The sequence below is a fragment of the Ambystoma mexicanum genome, chromosome 9 (genome assembly GCF_040938575.1).
Source record: "Ambystoma mexicanum isolate Mex_15411 chromosome 9, UKY_AmexF1_1, whole genome shotgun sequence".
NCBI classification, from domain to species: Eukaryota; Metazoa; Chordata; class Amphibia; order Caudata; family Ambystomatidae; genus Ambystoma; species Ambystoma mexicanum.
Window position 1 is genome coordinate 1,475,310,163 of NC_090931.1, and position 15,029 is coordinate 1,475,325,191.

Sequence of the window (15,029 nt, forward strand, 5' to 3'; positions counted from 1 at the left end):
TGAACTACTGATCCCAAGAATAGTAAGGTGACTTTTGTCTTGCTAACCTTTTTTCTTTGGTGGGTCCAGCACACACCACCCTATGTAAAGTGCTGGGGGGGTTACATAGTAACTCCTTTATCCCACTTCTCATGTAACTTTTTGTTACACTAACTGGCTGATGGCAGAAGTTACATTTTTTTAACTACCTTTGTGCCATGCATCTGCAGGCTGATTTCTCAGCTGCAGTACAGCACCCAAGGGGGACCATTTTCCCAAAATGACCTTGGTCTTCTATTTCGCCATTTCTTGTCAGTTCTTTCTATGCTTGTACTCTGTTTGAATCTGGTTTGAGTCCTTTGTGCATTTGCCTTTTTCGGGCTTCAGCCCTCTAGCAACCCAACCTCTGGTATAAGCTTGCACTACACAGTTGTGGTAGTGTGTTGAGCAGCCAGGGTCATCTCAAGAGGGGAAACCTGGGCAGTAGTGGAGTTGCACAAAGATTCACAGTTACAGGTATTCAAATAAAATCTTACACTCAAGGTTTCTTGCATAACCAATTATTAATTTATCAGTCCGTTATAAAGCCTTATTTAGAATGGAGCAATAGAATAGTAACACACAAATACACTTCAATACTGTACACTCCGAGTTTCTGAATCCGAAAAGACCCTTTTGGGATGGCCCACAGACACACCCTACACCCACAGGTGACTTCAATAACTAGGGTACTGGGGACATTGATATCTTACGGTTGGCATTCAGAATACTTTTTAAAAGTTTGTAAAAGGCAAAGGTTATTAGAACACAAGACATCACACATTTCTTAAGCAGGGCAAAACACTTTTAGATCCTCTTAGAAGAGTCATACAATTCAATTGGCTAAGCCAAAGTCAATGGGCAAAAGTCTTGGATAGGATGAAGCACTTCTGGTAAGTAAATGGAAAAGTGTTTGCACAAGTTCTTAAGAGGCTTTGATGAAAAGAAGAATCAAATGTATGGCGACAAGCTGATTAGACTTGTGAGTTATGGAAGTTACAAGCACTTCTACAGCAAGAGGTAAGTTCTCTTAGACTTGTTTTATAGTAACTTAGAAATGACAAAGGATGCAGCTGATGACTCTGTTCCTGTGTAGATCTCACTGTTCCTGGGCCCCAGTCATGGGACAAGAGGGAGGATGTCGGGGGACTCCTGCAATGCACTGGGACGGTCAAAACAAGCAACCGGCAAACTTCACTTTCAGTGGCTGTTGCGCTTTTCAGCTCCTCTCGACTACCGCAAATAGCAACAACACGGTTCCTGGCTGTTGGGGTGGGCTTTCTTTGCTTCTGGGGTCCCGCACTCTGTTGAGGGGGCTCAGGCTTGGTCAGTCCGGCTTTTAGGGAGTCGGGAGGATCTTCCAAAAGTTCTAGGCCAGCTTAAAAGCAACACACACAATCTGGTATTCCTCTCCCTGGCTCTACGGTTTCCAGCAGCAACTCTGTGGAAATTCAACCAGCTTCGAGATGGATGTCCAGGTGGCTTACTTTGGAGTTGATTGGTCCCACCAACTCAAAGGGAGAAGTCGTCCTTTCAGGGGCTTCTCTGTCGATGTGAACCTGGTGTTTCGGCACTGCAGCAGGGCTTCACCGGGCAAACCAGCGGCCCAGGAGTTGCAGCAGGCGTACTCTTTCAAGTTCTTCTTCGGTTCCTTCGTCCAATGGTCGACTCTGCCTTCTGTCTAAAAGACCTAACCTTTTATGCAGTTTTCTCCCATTCATTCGCAGCCTAGCTGTCGCGCACACAGCAGGGTGGCTGTCCTCGAAGGTAGGAAAATGTAACCCACTGCCACCAGCTATTAATTGTATAAAGGGTAACACAAATGTTACATTAGAAACTAGAGAAAGGGGATATTAAGCAACCCCTCCAGCACCCTATTGTTAGATTGCTGCAGTGCTGAAGCTCCGAATTCGCCACGACTAGAGAAGCCCTGCAAAGGACGACATCTGGTGAGACCAATCAACCCCAAGACAAACTCATCTGGAAATCCTCTCGGAGCTGGCTGTACTTCCATTGCTGCTGCAGAAACCGATTGCCAGGGAGAGGAACACCAGAATCGAGTCTATCATTTTTAAGTTGGACCCATAGCTCTAGGAAGATCCTCCGGACTCCCTCGAAGCAGGACTAACCAAGCTTAAGCCACCTCAACAGAGTGCTGGACTCCAGATGCAAGGAAAGCCCTCAAGGTGTCTGAGAACAGCGGTGGTGCTGTTCGCGAGAAGCTGTAACCACGAAATGCTGCTGATCTGAAGTTTGCCCATTGCTGCTGCCGACCTTCGAATCGTAGTGCAGGCGTCCCGAGACATCCTCAATTTGTCCCCACGAATGAGGCCGAAGAACAGGATCTGCTATACTACAACAGGAACAGAAGCCAGCTGGAACCAATTTATTCAGACCTAAGGTACTGTAAACTAAGGGGGTGCTTACATCTTGTTGTGTAGCATTGCTAGCTCTCAGTTGAGGCTTGTCTTTGTTACCCTTTGCAGAGTTGCTTGCAGCTTTGCCCATCACAAGCCTCCCAGCTTGTGGCTCAACAATGATTTCCTTTTCAATAAAAATTCTCTATAGCCTTGTGCAAAACTTTTTTTACTTACCTTCAAGAAGAACTCCAGCTCCCCTAGTCTTGGTTCAATTGACATTGGCTGTCCTGGCTTCCTGAAGACACTTCTAACCTCTGACTTTGTTTTTTGATCTGTCCCTCCAAAAAGTTGCAAATTCTTAACTTGTGCATCTGGGAAAGGGTTAATCTACATTGCTTTGGGGGGTGGGGTCGGGGGGTTAAAAGTGCTTACCTGTTTGACCATTGTTTTCTCTGTTAACCTTTTCCTTTTGACACCAAACTCGGCGTTGCTCTAAATGTACCAGTGATAGATCAATTTCCACAGAATCCTAGCTATGTAAGTCACCTCGGTGTAGGAAGTGTCTATGTGCCATCCCAAATGGGTATCTATTGATTTATTGAAAAAGTGTGTATTTTCGAAGTATATTTAAGTGTTACATATTTGCTCCCTTCTAAAGGAGGCTTATTCAAACTGACTTAAATTAACAAATAATTGTTTAATCAAGAAACCTAGAGTGTAAGTATTATTTGGATACGTGTCACTGTGAAACCTTTACGATCCTACAGCTCACATTGACCCCTCTTGAGTTAAGCCTGGCTGCTCAGTCACTCTAACAACTTGTGTACTACAGGCTTATACCAAAGGTTGGGTTAACTATTGCCAAGAGGACAAGGCTGGTGCAGTCTCCCACAGGGTACCGCATTCAATCTTGCCTAACACAGGCCTATATTAAAAGGTGGGTTACCTAATACCAAGAGTCTTGTAAAGTCCCACACCAGTTGGACTCGACAAATTCTTACCCGACAAGGATTGATGAGTTTCCCCATACGAAAATGAACAAAAGGCCAGGTGAGTGGTGCAGCTGAAGGTTTGGGGCATCATTTCATAGCCCAAGCTATCACCACAGATGTTTTTGCATCCCGCGTCCTATTTGGAAATAATATTCATATCCTGAATGCTTTAAAATCCACCTGCAGCTCTTGCAAAGAAAACGTGGATCTTTCTTCATTTGCGCCGAAATCGGGTGCAATTGCCATTGTGCACCACGAGGAGCCGACCCATTCCATGATGGCTGCCATGGCCCCCCGCATCTTCCCCAGCCAGTGCCTCTGTCCGAGAAGCATCGCGATTGGCTGCCAGCTGTATAACCAGCCAATCACTCCTCGCCGGCAGGCGAGCGCCGGCCCAAGGAACGAAGGCACAGGAAATAAGGCACCTGACTGAGCTGACCGAGCGTGCCGCGCTGCGGGCTGCTCCAGGTCCAAGCTCTCTGTCGTGCCTCTGCCTTATCTTCTTTCCCAGGACGGCTGCCAATACGGTGAGACACCCCACTAACAATATTAAAGTTAAATCTGTAACAGCCAACCAGAAGCCCCTCCCATTCTTCCAGCAGATCGTTTCATAAACAATGTAGCCTAGTGCTATACTCGCACCGCCTTACCTACTTCCAGTAACCCTTTTGTGTCTGGCGTTATGTACGGATGGATCACACTGACTAAGCAACTCTGTATACTGCCGCTCCAAATGCTATATCGCACGGTTTTGCCTTAAATACTTCTACATTGCATTGCTTTACTTATTCAATGTTACTGTTAACCTCATTTAATATCTAGATGCACATTAGCATTTAGTCTGCCTGTAATCTACATTGCATTGCTTTACTTATTCAATGTTACTGTTAACCTCATTTAATATCTAGATGCACATTAGCATTTAGTCTGCCTGTAAGGTTCTAAGCAAGCCATGCCCTTGCTGCCATTTCCAGCACATAGGTGCTCAGTCGTATTTAGACTATTGTGTCGTTAGTTAGCCCTGTAACATATAACTGCACTGTGCCTCATTGCTGCTCTGTTACCCTAATGCAATTCTAGTTGCCATTTTTAACTGCATTGTGACCATCTGCTTTGTTCTGCTGATCTGCTCACCAATTGCCTCTAGATCTGTTGACCTGCAGCCCAATGTGTCCTCACGCAACATATTTTTATAACCGCTAAACTCAATGTTGTGCTTAATCTGCAAACTCATGTCACGTTTAATCTAAGTGCTATTCTGAATTTAGGGGTTATTTTAAATCTAGGTGTTATCTTGAACTAAGTGTTACTCTGAACCTAGGTGTTATTCCCAATCCAGGCGCTATTCTGAATATATGTGCCACTCTGAACTCAAGCGCTACTCCGATCCAAGATGTTAATTGGTACACTGGTGCCATTCTAAACCTAATGCTGTGCTAATTGACAAACGCTTGCTATTTTTGATTCTAACTGCTAATCTGCACATCTGCGCTATTCTAATCTAAGGGCCACTTTGCACACCTGGATCTGAGTCAGATGCCAATCTGCAACCATGCGCTACATGGATTAGGTGCTACTCTAGGCAGGCTGCACTGACTACACTTACGCGCCTACTGCTAGATTTTGACCCTAGACAGGACACACATTGCATCTTACCCACCTCACACAATGTTCCTCCCGGGCCTTTACTCTATACTACTGAGAATCATTCTCCACATCACCAATTCCGCATGCCTGCCCAGCTCACCCCTTAACTTGACAAGCCTAGGCACCACATCACCCACCCTCACAGAGCCCAGCACCACAATCCTGCTTACCCTACTCGCTCCCCCATGCCTTTCGGACAGGCTGACCAGATTACGATCCAGATTTCCCAAAATACATGAGCCTAGAGCCAGGGACTCCGCACAATCCATACTCACATACCGAACATCCAGTAGCACCTGCGCTAACCTTACGCTAAAAAAACCTGAACCTAAACCCGTCAACTCCACTACAACTAACAGAGCGCTCATCACAGCAACCACCCCCACCCCTGCCAAAGCCAATACCCTACCTATAAAAGGTGCCCTCATCAACGCACGCTCCATGATTGCCCATGCCACTGACATCGCTGATCTCATCTTAGCTGTAGATCTAGACCTCCTAGCCATAACAGAGTCCTGGCTTCATGCAGCCGCAGGCCCAGCCCTTTTCGCTAGCCATCCCCACTGATTACACCATCATCCGAGCGGACAGAACTGAAGCTAAAGGCGGAGGTTTGGCCATCATTGCCAAGACCCACCTTAACATCAGACTTAACTCCGCTACACACCTCCCATCATGCAAATCACTCACAGCCAAGCTACCCACTGCCAACTCCCAAACAATATCCATTCACTTACTATACAGACCGTCTGGACCCCTGGGATCTTTCGAGGAAGACCTCAATGGCATCCTTACCGACAACCTAAAAAACTCCTCACAATGCCTCCTCCTAGGAGACTTCAATTTAGGCTACAAAGACCCCAAAGACAATCAAGCCACTCTCATCACTAACACATTGTCTGAACTAGGCTTCACACAAAAAGTAATCAGCCCCACCCATAACAAAGGGAGAACCCTTGACTGGATAGCAGACTACAACTGTGCCGTATAGATCACTAACAACACTCCCCAATCCTGGACCGACCACCATCTCCTCTCCTTCTCACTTGAGGCCTCAAGCCCTACAACCAACATGGCACTAGCCGCAGCCATCCCCACGAGAAGCAAAAAAAATATTACAGTAGAAAAACTGATCCCGCTCATTCTTCCTACACTTAGCCAACTCCAAGACTCTAATCCCTATGACCTCGTAGAAGGATATAACAACACCATGCGCACAGCCTTAGACGCCATTGCACCATTGAAACTTAGAAAATCCAAACCAAAAAAGCACCTCAACCAATGGTTCTCCAGCCATCTTAAAACCCTTAGATTGGAAAAGAGTGAACTGGAACAAGTCTGGAGACAATCTGCGACAGACCATAACAAACTACTGCTTAACAAAATAACGGCCAACTATAAAAAAGAAATCATAGCGGCCAAACAAGAATCCTATAACCAGAGAATCTCACAATCCAATTCCAGCTCCAGAGAATTATTTACTATCCTGAAAGAATTGGAAACCCCGGTAACAATCCCAGATACTTGCGTTAAAAACAAACAATGGTGCACCAGTGTCCAAAATGCACTAAACAACAAAGTCACTGGCCTTCAAACAAAAATTAAAAACAAGAAAGACTCCCTCACCAACCCCATCAACGCCCACTCCAGCCCTCCACCCTCGCACCACACACCCAACACAGCTCGCTTCAGCTTTTCCAAAGTCTCTTCTCTCGAAGTAGAAAAAATCATTCTTGGCCTTAAACCCTCCAATTGCAAAGGCGACCTCTGCCCCCCACAAATCATTAAAGACGCGGCAAGAGACCTCTTGCCATTCATCACCAGACTCATCAATGCCTCTTTTTCCTCAGGAACAGTCCCCAGTAACCTCAAAGAGTCCTGGGTCCATCCCAACCAACTACAGACCAATTACCACCGTCCCATTCCTGCTCAAGATACTAGACAAGACAGCATACCAACAAATCCAAAAATACCTTGAAACAAACCACCTTCTAGGAATAAGACAATCCGGCTTCAGACCCCAACATGGAACTGAAACCGCCCTGATGGATCTGAAAGCCCAAATAGATGTCCTTAGAGATAACGGGAAAACTGCATTACTACTCTTGTTAGACCTCTCCGCGGCGTTTGACCTAGTTGACCATAAAATCCTATGTAATCATTTAGACTCAGCTGCCCACTTTTCACAAGAAGCCATCAGTTGGATTGGGTCATTCCTCAACAACAGATCCATGAGAGTATTCTCCTCCTCTGCCGCCGTCGAACCCATCCCCATTACGTGTGGAGTCCCACAGGACTTGTGCATCTCCCCCACTCTGTACAACGTGTTCACAAAGCCCCTGTTTGATGATCTAGATGGCCTGGGTATCACCTACACTAACTACGCCGATGATACACAGATCCTCATCCCGTTGACGGGAGATTACAACCAGGATTTGGCCTTGGTGAACAAGGTGCATCTCGTCATCCAGGCATGGATGGCTTCACACAGTCTATGCCTGAATGATGACAAAACTGAACTCATCATCCTTGGTTCCACTTCCAACCTAACCAAACTCGACCACAACTACGCCAACTTCATCATAGACGGGAACCTAATCAAGGTTTCCAAAGAAGTAAAAACTCTAGGAATATACCTCGACTCCTCCCTAACCTTGCACAAACAGGTTAGCTCGATGGCATCCTCTACGGCCTACACATGTAAGCTTATAAGAGCAGCCAAACCCTTCCTCTCCACCCACAGCTGCACTACACTAGCCAGAGCATTGGTTTTATCCAAACTGGACTATTGTAACGCCCTCTACATAGGAGCCACCAAGCAAATCGCCAACAAAATTCAGATGTTACAAAACAACGCTCTTAGGGCAGCGCTCAATATTCCCAGGAGGGAACACATTTCCAATATCAGGAAATCCCATAACTGGCTCAGCACAAGTAGACAAAATCCTGCTTAAAGTAGCATCGCTCACTCACAAATGCCTGAATAACTCTGCCCCAGGCTATCTGGCAGACAGAATATGCAAACACACCCCCATCAGACCCACCAGAACCTCCAATGCTAATCTGCTCACTGTCCCCAGGTTTAAACGCACCAAAATGGGTGGCAACAGCTTCCAGGTGAAAGCACCTCAACACTGGAACTCCTTACCACCATCGCTCAGAACTCCCCAATCTTACTCACTTTTTAGACGCAACTACATCCATTGGTTAAAGAACACGAACCATTGACACCTCTAACACCACACGGCTGCTCTCCGTATTGCATGCTTTAAGTAAATCTGTAAATTTGTAATATTAAATTTGTAAATATTTGTAATTCTTTAAATATATTTACTGCATTATCTCCTGCCAAACTGTACACATGTTCCTTCATTGTCACACCGTAATTATGTAATGTAAAGTATAAGCAACCTGTAACCAAGCTTTGAATAACCTTGCTGCTCATGCGCCCTCATACCCTCGGGTCTGGTGCGCGATACAAATGGATAAACTAAACTAAACTGTAAAGTCAGGGCTGGTTCAAAAACAAAAGCAATACTTTTGGGGGTCCATAAAAGAATGGAGGGAAATTTGCCAAAAGATGCATCTTTTCTGACAGTGATGAGAACCCTTCTCAGTGTTTATGTGCAAAGTTTACTTCTAATTTGATGTCCTTTTAGATAAAGGGGCCATGCAAAGCTGCCGTTCGTTGCACGCTTCTTCCGTCAGCCAAAGGATTTTAACGAGGGAGAATCCCTTGCCTTTTTTCCTCTTTTTGGCTAATAGCGGTGTCCAGGCCTGTGTGTTTTTTCTTTGTTGCTCATTTATCGTGTGACTATCTGTTGAAGTCTCGGGAACACCTCTGGAACTTCGAAAGCTAATGGAATTATCATCTCAGTATAATATTTTCAATTGGTCCATTAAAAGGTATCAGACTGGATTTATATATATTTTTTATTTTAAAACTGGACTAACACAGCCCCAAACTCTTTCTGTAGACGGAGTAAAACTCCAGAAGGTATTTGGTCTATATATTAGGCAAATGCCCATTGTAGACTGATCAAAGGCATTTCTCATGGCATGTCGACCTCCGGGGACATTGGGCTCAGACTGAAGAGAGCGGACGTAGGTTTTATCTGCAGTATATTTACAAAACTGTTTCTGAATTTTCTCAGAGTGAAGAGGAGGCCTTACAAAGAGCACTTGAAATGTCTCTGGCTGAAACGGCAACATCCACACCTGTACCCAGGTAAATAACCCTTTGTGATCATGTTATTTTGATTATTGCCATCAGAGCATATGCATGTGAGGGCTGATGTTCCTGTGTTCCTCAGGTTTTGTAAGGGTGCATGTGGGCCATAGGCTGGGACAAATGCTGATCTGTTTTCCTCTTCCTCTTCCCCTTCCCAACATGTTTGAGCTACGTCTCTACTGCCGGTTGTTAGGACAGTTTTTCCGAAGTCCAACTAAGGGTTTAGCAAAACTATTCAACTGACCCAGTACAAGACTCCACTCTTAGTATAAGGCTGTACTATCTGAGTATATGGTAGTGTAGACCGAGCAGCCGGGCTTATTTTAGGAGGGCGAGAGGGCTGTAGGAAGTTACAAAGAACTTCTAGTATACCAAGGGTTCAACCAAAACACTGATAACCAGAAGCCTTATTAAAAATAAGGGTTTATTCTCCAGCATGGGGTCTGGCATGGATTCACATGCTCATGAATTTTCCCCGTGGTCAGCTGAGAATCCTCCGTGAAAGAAACAGTTTCACTTTTGTTTATAAACGGTCTTTCTCCTATAAACAAATCACTGAGCTCTTGGTCATACTGCCCCCGGCCAATGACTGCCCTCTCCCTAATCCCCTCCTCTGGCAGCCATCTTCAGATGTTTTTACACTTTTTGAATTCATGCGCCAAAGCATCAAAGAAAAAGAAAAACTCCACTCAATATGGTTGTGGTTATATAAAGGTGTATTAAGTGAACAATTGCCCTATAGTGATGACACGTGTTTAGACAGACCACACCGTCTTTTTAAAATCAGGGCGAATGGTAATGACTTGTAATTTAGAACACTGCCTTTCAGCAATAATGGATAAGTCATGGGATCAATCCCAACGTATGTTGTTTAAATTTCCAGCTCTGTGCAAATCTGTCCGAACGCGGACAGATTTGTTTCCAGAAGTCCATCAGGCCTGCACCGCCTTGGATCACGGAGAAGGACGGAGCTTCCCTCTTCAAGCTGTGCACAAGCTGCGGTTTGCGATCTGTTTTCACGGATGACAAGCATGCCAGTGCCTGTATTGTCTACACCCGACGCACAAAGAAGATGTGAGATCTGCCATGGCTTCTCCAAGCGCACGATAGATAGACTTGTCCGGCTGGTTACGTGGCGCAAGGCCAGGGCCTCTACCCCAGGTGGTTCACAGGGGCATGTCTCATCTGGATCCAACCAGAGCAGGCTTCTAAATCCTTTGAGGGCACTCCATCCGTGGGGGCCCAAGACAAGGCCATGCACTGCGAGTCCGCTTCCGTCGGGGTCACCGCGCAAGCGGCTCTCGCGAAGGTCAGGGCACGTTCATCGTCTGTCTGCCTTGATCTCCAGCCACCGCTGCAGCTCTTCGTCCAAGAGAAAGTGGGCTACCTCAGGAAAGCTGCGGGAGAAACCGTAGAAGGCCAAGAAGGACAAGGTGTCTGTCATGCCCATGAAGGCCCAGGTGATCCAGGCCAAACGTCCTCTTCCTTCGAGATGGTTGCTGCCGCCTTCTCGAAGGTGAAAGGGGCTGACCAACCCCTCAGGACCCGAAGGGGGGAGGGGACGGAGAGGAACTCCACGGCACGGATATTTCTTTGTCCGACGACGAAGAGATTGTTTCCGTCCACACCATCCCAGAGGAGGGTGGTGATGACGACGAGATCGTTGAGATGCCCGCTGAAGGCGGCAGCGACTATGAACACTGGGACGACATGGGCACTGGGCCCAACGACCCTCTCCCCCTGGTACCTCCTAGAGACCTGTTGCAGGATTTTCTCTCGACCCTACACACGCTGTATCAGCGATTCAAAAGAGTATGCCGATGGCGGCACCACCAGCGGTGACCCAGTTGACACCAGGACAACCACAGACAAAGAGGAGGAGGCACCCTACACCTCCATTCCAACTGTCTCTGCCCTCCCTCCCACCCCCCCAGGGGGACAGAGACAGACACAGCGACAACGGAAACAGACGACGGTGGGATGTCCCGCCACCAAGAACTTCAGTCGGACGAAGTGGGGTCCTTCCGCTCCATGATCGCCTGTGTGTCGGAGCTGTTCCAGCTTACTCTGGAAGTGGAGGGCTTCCTGTACCAATGCCGGGAGGTGAAAAGAAAGACCTTTCTGTCGGTACCACTCCTGTACGACGTCTGGGATGAGGGGCTGGCGCTGGTGAGGAACCCTGCCTCAACCCCAGCGAAGAGAGACCGACTTGAAAGGAAGTACCAGACTCTGCGCCCAAGTGTCTACCATCTCAGCCATTGCCGGACTCGGCGGCCGCCAGGAAGAAGTCGCCAAAGTCTGCACCCCCGGACAATGTGGGGAAGAAATTGGATTCCATGGGCAGAAAGGTAATCTACTTGACGAGAATGGTCAAGGTGGCCAACGCCTTTGTGACCGTGGCCAGATACGACCGGGAGCTTTGGTACAAGATGGCTCACTCCTGGATTTCCTCCCCGAGGACAAACGGGTCGAGGCTTTGGAGATTCTACAGGAAGGTGAGGTTGCGTCGGACCACGCCATGGTGGCCCTGGACACTGCAAACACGGGTTTCTGCCAGATGGGAAACAGGGGTTGCCTTCGTCGTGGCTGGCTCAAGGCCACCAACTTTAGACAGAAGGTCCAGACGAGGGTCCTGGACATGCCGTTCGGAGACCACCTTTTCAAGAAGGCCGTTGATGAATCCCTCCAGGCCATCAAGACCGACACACAGACGGCCCGTGCCTTGGGCACAGTGCAACAGCACCATCCATCCTTTCATTCCTCTGGAGGGAAGTCTAGCAGGTCTTGAAAGGGTGTTGGCAGGGGGCTCATCCTCTTACCGCCAACCCTCCCGTTCCACGACCCAGGAAGCCAACAGGGGTCACTCCAAGGCCTTCGGAGGTGGCCACCGCCGGTGTCATCAAGGGACCCAGGCCGGCGCGCCGGCCTCCAAGCAGGACTGAACCGGCAAAGACGTTAGGTCCCCACCTCTGCTCCCCGGTAAGAGGCCGGCTGGAAATCTTCATCAGCGTGTGGGAGACCATCTCCACCAATCGATGGGTGCTGGACGCTCTTGCCCAAGGACCCACTTAAAATTTCAACTGAAGTGTCCGCGAATACCATCAGTAGCCCGACAGGAACAAAATATGATCTGGTATTTTATTTATATCGCGCTCATACACAGGTCTTTCAGAGCGCAACAAGGGAGGGATACAGGGGAGAACAAAACAACGATCTTACTAGGCCCAGTGACATTGAGAACGTGCAAGTGCATGGGAGAGGGGGATGGGAAAAGTGCATGGAAGGGAGGGAGAAAGTGGAAAGTGCGGAGCAAAGGAGAAACGGGATAAATAATTAAATAATAAAATCAGCACAAAGTGGTACTGCAGCAAAGTGGCAAGTGCTAGGTTTAAGGCAGCAGATAAGGTGGGTCTGATAAGTGCAGGAGGGGAAAGAAGGGGGGGGCTGTATGGGTACAGATACAAACCCCAATGCAAGGGGAGGCCCGGAGGCAGTGCGGTAGGGTGGCAGGGTGAGTAGGAACCTGGGACCAGAGGACAGAGGGTGTCCCGATGCAAAGTGCCAATAGAGAACAGATCAGCAGGGGAGAGGGGGGGGGGGCGAAGGCAGAAGCAAAGAAGAAGGTCTTGATGTGCTTCCGGAACCTGAGATGGTTTTCCTCAAGTTTAGGGTGGCAGGGAGGCTGTTCCAGAGGAAGGCCCCAGCCGAAGACAGATCTACCCCCAGCTTGTTTCTTAGAAAAACGACTGACCCTGAGGGAGTTAGAGGAGGAGGAGTGAAGAACTTGAGAGGGGAGACATTTAGGGAGGGATAGCTGAAGATATTTTGGACCTAGACCCCAGAAAGACCTGTGGACAATGCAGAGGGTTTTAAATGTAATCCTTGCATCTACTTGGAGACAATGGAGAGATACAATCCCAAGGCTTGAGGCCAAGGAGAAGTCTTGCAGTCTTGTTCTAGATTAGTTGCAGAGGGCAGAGAGAAGAGGCAGGTAGATTTATAAAGATGCTGTTACAATAATCCAACCTACAGAGAACCAGAGCTTGGGAGACAGTGGGCTTCTGGGAGAAAGAGAGGAAAGGTAGAGTACCTCTGAGGAGGTGCAGTAGGAAGTTTTACTTTTTAGAGACCTCAGAGATGTGGGCAGAGAAGGGAAGAGTAGAATCAAAGATGACCCCAAGGTACTTGGCCTCGCAGGTAGGGGTAGGAGGAGGGCCAGAGAGTGAGGGGAAAGGATGGAAAAGGTGTCCCGATGAGGAGGATGTCAGTCTTGCTGGCATTCAGACAGAGATAGTTAGCGGAACACCAATCTTGAATGGCAGTAAGGCAATTGGAGATGAGAGAAGGAGAAGAGGTGGCACGGGTAGCCTGAAGATAAGAGTATCATCAGCGTTGCACTGGAAATTTGAACAGAAAATGGCAATGCAGTGGGCAAGAGTTGTCAAGTATAGATTGAAAAGCCAGGCTGAGACGTTAGATCCCTGGGGAACACCACACATAGAGAGGGAGATGGATGATAGGAAGGAACCAAGTTTGACCTGGGAGGATCGGTCAGAGAGGAAAGAGGTCAGCCAGGCCAGAGCCTGATCAGTGATGACAAGGTTATCTCAGACGGTTGAGCAGGATGTTATGGTTGACAGTGTCAAAGGCAGATGAAAGATAGAGTAGGATGAGGACAGAGGGAATGTTATCATCAAGGTTGGAGAGCAGATCCTCACGGATGTTCAGGAGAGCTGTTTCCGTGCTTCTGGCAGCTCTGAAACCAGATTGGTGGTCAGGGAGACAGCCAACAGTCAGAATGAAGGTTCAGCTGAGAGATGGCCAGTTTTTCCAGGAGTTTGCCCAGAAAGGGTGTGATGGAAATTGGGTGATAATTAGCCAGACAGGTAGGATCAGCTGTGGGTTTCTTGAGAAAAGGATGCACAAGGGAGTGTTTCAGAGGGGAGGGGGAAGGACCCTTAGGCAAGAGTGGTTGCAAAAGTCAGCAAGGGCTGGAGCAAGGGTGTCAATGTGGTCCTTGATGGTTTTAGAGGAACAGGGATGAACCTGTTTTGACGAGGCTTTCATAGATCGGACTTGTCTAGCAACCTCATCGGGGGGAGAAAAGAGGAAAGGATGAGAAAGGGTTTGGGGGGGGTCAGTTTGTCAGAGGATGAACAAGAAGCCCTCAAACAGTATCAGAAATAGAAGAGTAGAGAAGGGATGGGGCTGTCAGGTTGTGTGTCAGCCAGAGGAGGAGAAGGTGGGTGGCGGGAAGAAGGTGGGAGCGAAAGCCTCAACTGACAGACGCTTCATAGGTTGGATGTCCAAGAAGGTGGGTGGCAGTGGTGGTGTGGGCTTTGCATGGGGGGGAAGAGAGTGAGAGATGAGAGGAGAGGAGGCATTGGTCACTGCAGGAGAGGGGAGTAGTCAGAGGGATAGAGAGGGGGAGGCCAGTAGAGATCAACACAGCAAGTGTGTGACCTGCAGAGTGCGTTAGGCCAGAGGGGAGGATAGAGAGAGCGATGCAGTCTCGGAGGTCACAAAAAAGCAATGATGAGGGACAGGGAGAATCGAGGTAGATGTTAAGGTCACCAAGGAAGACGAGTTGAGTGGTAGCGGCATGGAGGGAGGAGGAGAGGTCAGCCCAATCAGAGAGGAAAGAGGTGATTTGACCAGGGGGCGGGAAGAGAGAGAGAGAGAGAGAGAGAGAGAGAGAGAGAGAGAGAGAGAGAGAGAGAGAGAGAGAGAGAGAGAGAGAGAGAGACACACTCTGAGACACTGCATACAAGGCATTGGAAG

General features: G+C 48.0%; 1 protein-coding gene across 5 annotated transcripts in view; it reads left to right on the forward strand.

Annotated features, from left to right (window-relative positions):
- LOC138489237 (AN1-type zinc finger protein 2A-like) overlaps positions 1-15,029 on the forward strand; it is a 422,968-nt gene that overhangs the window by 258,921 nt on the left and 149,018 nt on the right. For all 5 annotated transcript variants that reach the window (XM_069616923.1, XM_069616925.1, XM_069616927.1 and 2 more), the window contains one exon: positions 9,172-9,245. In XM_069616923.1, coding sequence (XP_069473024.1) covers positions 9,172-9,245 — 74 coding nt within the window. The remainder of the gene's footprint in view (positions 1-9,171; positions 9,246-15,029) is intronic.